Source organism: Zeus faber (genome assembly GCF_960531495.2).
Source record: "Zeus faber genome assembly, chromosome: 7".
Classification (NCBI taxonomy): Eukaryota; Metazoa; Chordata; class Actinopteri; order Zeiformes; family Zeidae; genus Zeus; species Zeus faber.
In genome coordinates, this window is record NC_137203.1 from 24,048,625 (window position 1) to 24,060,185 (window position 11,561).

The window sequence follows — 11,561 nt, forward strand, 5'->3', positions numbered from 1 at the left end:
GGGTGTTGGAGCTGGAGCCTTGGGCTGGAGACCAGGAGTGGGTGGGATCAATTATTATTTTTATTATCGAATCTGGTATCTATTCCATGTCAACCAAGGCCTGTCCCAAAAAGAGTGCCTGTCACTTTATTGAAGAAACCACTCTAAATGAATGCTATCATTGTTACTTATAAACTTGATTTCATCTTTCTAACTGAAACTTGGTTCGATAATTGTGGTTGAGCAGTTTTTTTGAGTTTCTTAATTTCAAGTGTGAAGTGCTGTGTAATGCACTCTGTCTTTTTGGCACAGGATTCTCAATTTGCTGAGGCCTGTCTGTATTTGCAAGTTTGAAACTATTTATACCATCGATTTGGGGGGTAAAGGTCACATTCAGATTCTTTGTGCAGTGACATGTCCAGAGTCTTCATCATGGATTTATTACCTGGCAATCCATCTTAACCATCTCTCATCCCATTAGGCTTTTTGGTAAAGCTTGTAGTGTATGTCGACCACATGATGAAAGCACAAATATATGACAGGGTAGCACACATGCTCTGCCCTCAAAACCTTTGGCAATCATATCACTTTGAAGTTATACCTGTGGGAGCGGGTGGTGTCATTTTGGATTCTCATGTTTTGTCTTTGTTTCTGCTTTCTTGTTTTCTCTTTCAACTAGGCTGTGGACATAGTGGAGAGATACATCCAAGACATGGACGACGGCGGAAGCTACATAGAGTTTGACGTGCCAGAGTTCAGCAACACTGTTCTCAGCCAGCTCAATGAGCTGCGGCTGCAGGGGAAGCTGTGCGATATAATCGTCCACATCCAGGGCCAGCCGTTTAGAGCGCACAAGGCGGTCCTAGCGGCCAGTTCACCTTTCTTCCGGGACCACACAGCCCTCAGCACCATGAGTGGCCTCTCCATCTCAGTTATCAAAAGCCCAGAGGTGTTTGAGCAGCTCCTGGCCTTCTGTTACACGGGCCACATGTCCCTGCAGCTCAAGGATGTCATCAGCTTCCTCACTGCTGCCAGTTTTTTGCAGATGCAGACCATCATTGACAAGTGCACGCAAATCCTGGAGAGCATCCACTCCAAGATCAGTCTCCCAATCGGTGTCGGCAGCCCAGAGAAGGAAGGCTCTCAGGCCAGCCACAACGGGGTCGATGACAACCATCTCTTTGTCAACCCGATCCAGATCTCCCCCCCTTACTACTCCCGGCCCAACCAGGCGGGCCAGGCAGAGGTCCGCACCGAGCTCCTCGGGAAGGGCTCAGCCAGGGTCAGGCAGCAGCAGGAGGAAGGCCAGTCCGACCGTGGCAGCAGTGACGGCGTGTCTGAGCAGGACGCTCCTATAGAAGGAGAAATGGAGCAGGTGGAGCTGATTGGCAAGGACGGGCAGGTGACTGATGTCCACGTGAAAGTAGAGAAGACCGACAGGCCCACATACTCAGACAGCTCTTCCGCCGGCGACGATGGCTACCACACAGAGATGGTGGACGGTGAGCAGGTGCTGGCCGTCAGCGTGGGCTCTTATGGTCCCGTCATCCAGTCTGCTGGCTACACTTACTCGGGGCTGTCCTCCCCTTGCTTCGTCAGCCTCAGCAGCTCCAGTCCCTCCCGCTCCATATTGAGCGGCTTTAGAGGCGGGCGAGCCAGGGCAAAGCGTCCCATGGCCATTCCAGCTGGGCTGCCGAGTCACACCAAACCGGGCTCAGATGACGGCACACCGGTCTTGGGGCCCGCGAGTTTGGAGAACGATGTCCGAGAACGGAGCCTGCGGAGCCAGTGGTACCCATACAATGAGAGACTCATCTGCATCTACTGTGGGAAGACCTTCAATCAAAAAGGCAGCCTGGACCGCCACATGCGCCTGCACATGGGAATCACCCCCTTCGTTTGCAAGTTCTGCGGCAAGAAGTACACGAGGAAAGACCAGCTGGAGTACCACATCCGCGGCCACACAGACAACAAGCCCTTCCACTGCCAGATCTGTGGCAAATGCTTCCCCTTCCAGGGCACCCTCAACCAGCACCTGAGGAAGAAGCACATGGGAGCATCGGAGGGCAGCAATCACATGGACTCTCCGGAGAGGACGGAGGGGAGCTCGGGTCAGAAGGACCCAGAGGATACCTCAGAGGGCATGGCCTTTGAGGGCCAATACGCAGAGGAGGCACCAGCCGATGACATAGAGGAGCGCTCCAAGTGCAGCCCCGAGGAGACTCCAGCGTCCAGATGTGATTTTTAGGCCGCGCTTTGGGTTATCGGAGCTTTAAATGTTTTATTTCAATTAGAACCTGAAAGGACTTTTTTTTTTTTTTTTTTTTTTTTTTTTTTTTTTTTTTTTCTGTTTGTTTCATTTTTAAATCCACTCCCTCAACTTTAGACATATCCTGCATAGAAGGTTTATGTCCATTTTGTGAAAGTCTGTTATTGAATGCAAAGAGCAAATGGGTGCTTTATAGAAAATGATTATTTCAAAGGAAAGGGATTAACAATTTACAATTTTTAAGGAGGTCGCAATAATCAAGGCCCCTTGCTTGTTTTCTCTTTTTTAATCTTTCCATGTTTTCTAAAAACATAATTACAGAGTTATATAGGCATGTTGCAATAATTGATAATGTGAAAGCTCTGGTAAGATGCTTGTCATATCACCTTTTTACCTGACCTGTTTTTGCACATGTGGCCCACAGGGGGTCAATTACTCACAAGGAATGATTTTTCTGCCAGTGCAAAGCTTCTTGTGACATATCCGTTCAATACCTCATTTTGCAACTACATACTCATAACAGTGTTTTATGAAACTCCACCGGGTTCTACCTCATAGCCAAGAACCTAATCAGATCAAAAGTTTTCAAAATCCGTTTTTGTTTGTTTTTTTTTTGTTTTTTTTTCTTTGTTTTGTTTTGTTAAGGTTGTTTGTATTTCATCGGCAAACCCTTGGAAAGAGTCTCTTAACACAAAGCCTTGATACTTAAAGTGAAATATTCCTTGCTGATTGTATGGCTTACAGATTAAGTCCTTGTCAAATGTTTCATGGTCAGCCAGGTTAAACTGTTGACGAAGAAGGTGCTAAGTTAAGAGTGCATTAGAATCGTTGGCTTACTCTGTATTCGGTAAATTCAAAGAATGGGTCTCATCCATTAATGTGCGCATATAGATTGTCGTACTTTGAAAAGGTGTTCATGTGAAACTACAGCTGAATTCAAGACATACATACTACGCACATTTTTTTATTTTCCTTACCTCTGTGTTTGTGTATATGGATGAATCAGGCTCCTCTTAATCCTCCACGACCATACCTGCAATTTCTAATTGGCATTTTTCACGCCCGAGTTGACGCCATCGAAAGCCCCGTGCCCGCGCTTTCTCCACAGGGCACAGGCAGCCGTATCCTCCAGCAAAGCTATGTATGCCGTGTTCACAAGAACTTGAAGGCCAAGAAGCCGTCTTTATAAAGCCTACATTGGACTGTGCTGGTGGACCGCTAATTAACCAATTGCATAGGGAATAATAATGGCGGCCTAATTGATGGCGCTTCCAATTAGTCCTACGGTAATGTATTCAGACTGATTCACCCATCTACTCTGCCAGATGAACTAATGGGGCGGTCCCTCAGATTTGAGCTAAGAATTAGGTCAATGGTGTTCCAAATTAACAGAACTTTAAATGTAATTGTTTCTACTTCTAATGAGTTTGATTTGTAGGCCTAATTTTTTTTTTGTAATGTCTGAGTATACCAGGTTTGGACATGCAAGTTCTATGGCCATTTTGTGATTTTTCTTTTTTCTTTTTTTTTTTGCGTTGTGGTCTGAGGCGGTTCTGTATTTGTATAGAAAGAACAAATTACACCAATAAGTTATCTATGAATCCCAATGTTTGTGGGGAAAACCTTAGCTGAGAAGGTGTAAGTGAATTTGTGCATAGGCACTATTAGTGAATGAGACCCAGTAAGAGTAAAGGAATGGCCCTGTATACACGGCTTTTCTGCCTCTTCCCCAGTTCTGGGTTATTTTTGAAGAACACACGCTTTTCTTCATATCACTGCTAAGGGTCGCTTGGCCACGCTGCAGGTTTTCATTTGATGCTATTATCCATGGGATGGATCAGTAATCCGCCGACAGTACGGCGATGTTCCGTGTTCCGATGGCAGTTTTATACCGAACTACTTCACCTTTATGTGCAAGTGTTGTCTGGGCGACGGGGAAACCCTCTAGATAAATACTTAGTACATCCAGATGTACTAAGTCCTCTTAGTACATCTGGTACTTTTGTCCTAGTACATCTTGGGATAAAAGTCCTCTTCTTGAGCAGCACAGCAGGAACAGCTATGGATCTATTGATACAAGTGATTATCGTAGACTACTTTGAGTAATATGCAAACGGTAAGAACAAAGGAATCTTAGCCATCTTGACATGGTATATATTTACTTCTAACGGGAGCTCTTGTTTTTCCCTCTGGCTTGTCCTACAATGTTTTGTTTTGTTTTTTAGTTTTTTTTTTGGGAGGGTGATTGATCTGTGATCTTTGTTCTCCACTTTGGAGAGGGTGACACTGACTTAAAACTTGCTTTCCTCATTTATCAATCTAATGTTATGCTTTTGGTCTAGATGTGGTATAGATTTTAAAGGCTGAAAGTCAAACCATTTTATTTTTTTTATTTTATTTTTTTTTTGTTTCTGTATTGGTAGCTGGTGATCCAAAGTATCTGTGCACTTTGTGGGGCTAGGTGGCGGCGTGGGTGCTGATCAAGTGAAAATAGCGCTTATCTCTCATAGCAGAAGCGGTGATGTGAGTAACACCGGTTAGTGTTCTGGGAAGGGAAAATTCACCAATATCCACAAGCCTGCTTGACATCCTTACTGGTTCTCTAATGTGAGACGTCACAACTGCTTGATGTGAGATGAAATAAGATTATACAATTACACAAAAGGCCATTGGCTACTATACATTGGATTTAATGGTTTTGCCTGTATTGTTTGCGCTTGATGGGTGTGGGAAGTTGGTCACTGACTCGTTTATAGAAGTCTTGTCTTTTTTTATATTGTGCTTTACAAGAACCTACAATCATAGCAAATGCATAGTAATGGCACCCGATGGCCAGGATGATGACAGCGTTTTCCCCTTTGTCCCTTTATGCTTTGCCATCCAGTTGTTAAAAATGCCTTTCTCAAAGAGCACCTGTGCCATACATGTTTTTGTCCCGTCCAATGCTTATCCTACGTTTCATGTGTCATATCAATTTATCGAGGCGAATATCTTGTATTTCTTAATATAGTTTTAACAATTTGCATCATTGGATAGTTGGACATTGTCATGTCGCCAATGCATTGTTGTTTTGCCCACCTCCCCTCTAATGACCTTGGTTCGACATTAAGGACACTGTTAAGGTACCCCGATGTTAAGGGGATTTTATTTTTATTTTTTGCTAGAAAAGCTCTTCGTTGTCTTCTGGTACGAATCTCTTTGTAAAACCTGATTTTGGAAAACCTACTACCAGGAGTCACCGAGTCTATACAGTACCTTCCCTTGAGCGTTGGCTTCCACAAGTCTATTTCTGTCAATCTGCTGCCGCGCCGGGTGGCTTGACGGTAGATCTGACATCACAAAGGTGAACTGTCTGTGCATGTGGAGGAAAGGAGAAATTGATAGTGCATCGACAATAATAGGTACAACCTGCAGAAAACATTGTGCCAAGAGTTTGCACCAAAGACTTAATCTAATGGGTGAATTTGAAAAGTAAGTGTAGAATTATTTAAATGATATTGCATAGCAAAAATGCTTATCTTGACAAATGGGTCTTTCATCTAGGCTCTTTTCCCCCTTTTCTGGTCCCAGCTATTCCCACGGAATGTACCTTCTCCCGCTTTAAAACAGTTGCTTGTCTTGAATATGATCAAGTTACTAAAGAATGAATTAAGCAGTTATTTTAGGTAAGATAGTTATTTAAGCCATAATAAAGCTGATTATATTCTGATTTGTGCAATAGGTATTATAATTGTTTAAGGCCAATGTATACAAAAATAATTCTTCACAAAAAGTGGCATCTTAAACTTAGTGCCTTGCCACAAGCTTTATGTGTTAGACCCTGGCACTTAGACTCCTGTGCCTCTTTGCTATTTAAATGAAAGAATAGAGATAAGGATCAGTTATGTCTACCGTTCTCCTTCTAAAGTGATTTTAAGAATCGCAAAGTACAAATGGATTTTTCTGTTGTCCATTTCAAACCCTTTCACCTCCCACTATGGATGGACAGCTTATTTATTTCACGCTTAAGCATCTAATCACAATCATGAGATCATCAAATAAGACGGTCTGATATGCGTTGCCCCATTTAATACAGACTGTTTTCGTGTGAAACGTTCCTGTCTAAGCACTGAGGACAATCGAAACAATTTTCTTTTGTATCGTTTAGCTTTTAAATAATCAAACAGGTGTGAGATGTGATGAAGCATCGAGCCAAAGACCAACCGCTTGAGTAATTCGGCTCTTTTAACACAAAAATATACGGAGCGAGGAAACAAAATGCCAGGCTTGCCCCTTTGAACTGTGGCTGATTTGCACATTGCTCACCCACCTAATTGTATGTAAAAAAAAAAAAATATATATATATATATATATACACAGTATATAGAATCCCAATGGATGCTTTTGTAACAAAAAAAGTTATCTTATTTGTTTGATCAGTTATGCACTTACGATGAAACGTCGATAAAACAATTCAATCAGAGATGACTAATCGTGTAGGACTTGTCTGTTATGTCCTGCTTCACTTAAATTCAATAGGGAACTTTCCCTCCTTCAAATGGTGCTTCTAGACTAGTCAGGTTATTTATAAATTCAGATTTTTTTTCTTTTGTCAAATGGGTCTACCAATCCAACATATTTTAGGTTAGTCCAGAGGTCATTTTGTCCATTTTTTTTTTTTTTTTTTTTTTCTTTCTTTTCTCCTCTCGACCGTAGTTGCTTTTGATCACAGTGCTCCCTTGCAGTTCCACCCGACCGTGACATACTGACTCTTTGTTCCAAACGTTGGAGAGAGAAGGCGTATTAACGGGCCATAAGTAATCAAAATTAAAAAAAAAAAAAAAAAAAGTGTTTACAGGGAAAGGCTGTTGGACTTCTTTGCAGCGCGTCCTGTTCTCTTTTCTAATAGACTCACTTCAGGTAGTTTACGAACACTGATACAGGCTGAGAAAAGGAAAAATCTTAAGTCTTCCATAGCTTTTCTGTCGGTTTCTGTCCACTGTGTATTATACAAAAAGCAATAACCTTTTTAAACACGTTTTCGACGGGATCATCGAGCCTCTTGAAATCTTGGCCTGTCGTGTATCTTACAAATCGAATGTCAGGGAGCTGTTGATTGAAGTAGGACCAGGGCAATTTGACTTTTTATTTTTTATTTAGAATTTCAATATTTTATTTTATTTTTTATTTTTTTGACAGGTTGACATCCTCCTCAGAAAAGTTGAAAAGAAAAAACGAGTTGCTTCCAGTCAGGCATCCAAATCCTTTTGACTCTCAGTGAACTGCGACACTAACTTATGTGGTTCCGTCATCAACTCAAACGCCGCTGGTCCGAGTTGGACCCTGCGGCTGTTTTTTTGTTTTTTTTTTGAATATCGAAAGGGATTTGGGGGCTGTAAAGCCACTGTTGGGGAGTCGCCGCCCGTTTTCACGCTAAGCTTCAACGGTCTCCTCTCCTCCCCCCTCTGGCTCTGAGACGACAGATTTGAGTTGGTCAGGATCGAAAGGGAAGTGGCTTGGGGGTCCCCCTTTTTTTTCTTTTAATTTTTTTTGTTTGTTATTTTGACTTTTTTTGGGGGTGGGGGCAGTCTCTTTCCTTTTGATGAAATGTCCTCTTCATTTGAACTCTTCGAACGTCTCAGGCTCGCGTATTTGGTGACGAGGCAAAAAAAAAAAAAAGGCGAGGAAAAAAAAAAAATACAAACCTAGAACTCAGGGTATATAGTGTTTTTAATAGTGGTCTCATTTGGGCACTCAGCTTGTGTCCATAGTATAAATGTGCACTTCTCTTCAGGTGGGGAAACAAGTCCTCAGTCAGTGGTTCCCAAACATTCTGCCTCATGGTCTCACTGGACCTATGTCCTCCAAAGAGCTGATGCCGAGGGACGCGGGAGACCGTTGACTCGAAAGCGCGAAAAGGCCGGTTCGCCCGCCTCCCGTAAACTCTCCACTCTACACACAACCTCACAACCCAACTGTGAACCTCAGAACTCTACTGTTTTGTACAATTATGAAGTAGAAGAAGCTAGCTAGAGCTGATGTTGTATCTATTAACTTGCCATTTATGAATTTATTTTATAGCATGAAATATATTTATTCAAATTATATATTTTACTCATAACCATTCTGTGCTGCTTTATTTTGGTTCTTAAGCTTGTAAATCGCTTTTTTATTATACAAAAAAAAAATGTCAAAAGAATGCGTTTTATTTGTAAAATAAAGATGCTCATTTGGCTCTAGTCGTGTCTGTCTTGTGTCTGTTCGGAGTGTGTGCAACAGGTGATGCGTTTTGTTCAATCGGAGCCCGATACGGTTTCATTTGTTGAATTGTAAGATTACTTTAGTTGCTTAAATAATCGACAATAGAAACTACAAAACGGCGTTTAGTCTCACACCGCGGTCTCATTCGTGCCCGACTAGATATGACCCCATTTCACCCACTTGGTGTAGATGGTGCTCAAACAGGTGATGATCAATACTTTGTAAATGCTATCAGCTATCTGCACTTCACCTATTCATTTTAATTTATTAAAAAAGATCTAGGAAGATAGAAAACAAATGCAGGTAATAGAATTCATCATAATGGCTTGGTAGGCCAACCGTTGTATGTCAACCCTTGTGCCACCAGAGGGCAGTAGAGGACAATATAAAGGGATTTTTACTAGAAACAAAAACTTTCATTCCCTCCTTGGTTGCCTGCATTGTGACACCTTGTCCTGAAGCTTTGCCCATCAATGCAGAATAATAATTAAAAAAAAACCCGACAAAGATAAACCACCACTGGATCGGTGAATCATCCACACGCACACGACTGCAGACTACAGCGTCACCAAACACGACCCCGAAAGATCTTCTCCACGAGGGGAAAGTTCTTTGGACTTTGATCAAAGAGAATTCTGATTTTCTTTAGTCTTTTCCTATTTAATGAGCTGTCACACAAGCCTTTATAGGTTCATGAGGCGTGCAGAAGCCAAGTCGTCACTGAAGGTCACCGATCGCTTGCCCGACAACACATCTCATTCACGGCATGCCGGGCCTGCCCTGCAGCTGGCTGCCCCTGGTGTTTATCCCTCGTGCAGCTTCTGTCCCGACCGTGTGAAAAAATGCATCTGGGGCGGAAATAAAGTCATGCAGTCGTGCAGCTGCACCGCGGCTTCCTGACATATTAATGCTGCATGTGTGAGAAAGTGTTTTTGCAAAAGGGCAGAAACAGGAGGCAAACACATGGGGAATGCCTGCGTGTTTATTGTATTTTTTCCCCGAATTGGTTGGTTGTGGCGCATCCAGCGGGTGGGGGTACACCCCGCCACGAAAACCCCGTCTTCGCTGAGGATCCTCTCAGACTGATCGATAGATTGAAATGGCGGAGCCGGGTGGAACTCCATCCTACAACTGCACAATTTCTCCGTGGCGGCGGAATTTGAGAACGAGGAAGAACCGCAGAATAAAAAAGGGCCGAGTGCTGGTGGCAGGCGGTATTTCCACAGGATTGTTTTAATGTGTTTTTTAGGGGGGGGGGGGGGGGGTTCGAGGGGTGATGTATGGAAGCTCTACAGTAGGAGGGACGTGCACACGCGCACACACACACACACACACACACACGCGCACATCGTGTCCATCTCGTCGGAAACATTCATAAGCTCTGTTATGGCAGGTTCCTAACCCCACCCGGACGGGTAATATTGAAATATCTCAATCCCTTGTCGTTGTTTGCGGGACATACAGTGTAGTTCAAACCACAGCTGTGTAATTCTAGGATGAGTTATATTCCCCTGTTCGTGTATAACCACAGTAGGCCCACTGTATTGCGATTGAAGAATCGTAAAAAAAAAACTAAAAAAAGTCATGCAAGTAATGAATAAACACAGAGCCGTGAACGGAATCTATTTTCCGTCCGCTTTTCCCACTTCCATGAACCTCAGTATTATTTAAACTGTGCTTGTGAAAAGTGTGGCTCGATTGCAAGATATCTCTAAAGACATCTAATGAAGTTGGAATGTTTTGGGGGTTTTTTTTTTGGCGGTTATACTTTATTGCTTTGATAAGTGGGACCGCTTGAAAACTTCAGCACATTCCCTGTATTTTCCCCCCCTCCGTTCCCACAACTCTTGTTTTAACACGACGTTTTTGTAGTCGTTCTTATTGTGGCTAAATTCGATGTGACACCGCCTCCTTCGGTAAAATTGGTACTAGGCTGGAAATTATGGACAGTCTCACTCTTAAATTTGTTTGAGAGCGCAAGGCCAGTTTTCAGCGGGAGGTTTATTGCTGACTAACAGGCCTTGCGGTTCCAGCCCCATATGTGCTGGGAAGCAGGCTGGGTGCTATAGAATTTGTGGAAAACTCCACTCATCCAACAAATTCGACCTCATCTGGACACATTTTTAATAGATACTAATGGAGACGTTTAATAGAAGCCATAATGGGATCTCACCAAATAATCATGTTTGTGCTGGTGACGAAAGTTTAGACTCTTTTTTTTTTTTTTTTTTTAAGATTTGGTTCTCGCCGACTCGGCGAGTCGGAGCGACTCTGGAAAAAGACTCGCTCCAACTTTCCGACTCTTCGTTGATTTGACTTGTGAACGAGAGAGGACTTCCAGTGAACTAGTGATGAAAAGTTTGACTCTTTGTGGAGATTTGGCTCTTTACGAGTGACTCAGTAAAAAAATATTTGTTTAATTTTCCGACCTTTCGCTCATTTGATTCAGTTGGTATAATGCATGGGAAGTGTCAGTTGAGCTGTTTTGGACATTGAATTCTGGCAAAGTTATACATTTCAGCGGATGAACGCAATGTGTGGATCTCAAAAAATCAGTTGGCATCATTCTCTGAAGAAGGACTTGATGCAAATCACAAAAGTAATTTACTTCTGTCAAATTTCATTGTGGTGGAATGCAAAGTGTAAATCAGTCACATTCAACATGAATTATGCAAAATGCCTTTTTTTCCCCCACATTAATTTAGTCCCCAGTAAGTATTTTCGGTTTGAGAGTCGAAGATTCTCTCAAACCGATTCTCTGCCCGTTCGCTAAATCAAAACTGAAGGAGTGTGTTTGGGCACGTCGCGCTTCTCGTTAACAAATCGAGGTTCTGTGTGTCCTGCTACGGTTACTGAGCTGCGGAGCAAACAAACCGAGCTGCTTATTTTATTTTTTTTGCCTGCGTGACTCATGAGAGAGTTGAAAGATTTGTTCGCTATGAACGAATCGTTTGCGAGTCGTGCGTCGCTGCCAGGCCACGGGGAGGCTCCTCACCTCCTTTAGGTTTTACTCCTATAGAAAGTTCAGGGAGTAGCTCGTTTTTCTTCTTCTCCTTCTTCTTTTTTTCTTGCA

At 42.8% G+C, this 11,561-nt stretch overlaps 1 protein-coding gene across 1 annotated transcript; it reads left to right on the forward strand.

Moving 5' to 3' along the window:
* Nucleotides 1-685: 685 nt before the first annotated feature.
* On the forward strand, nt 686-2,227 carry zbtb34 (zinc finger and BTB domain containing 34; the record flags this gene model as incomplete). The annotated part of the gene is made up of 1 exon (XM_080003515.1): nt 686-2,227. The coding sequence occupies exon 1, from the start codon at nt 692-694 to the stop codon at nt 2,225-2,227; it is 1,536 nt and encodes a 511-aa protein (XP_079859641.1). The 5' UTR covers nt 686-691.
* Nucleotides 2,228-11,561: the final 9,334 nt, after the last annotated feature.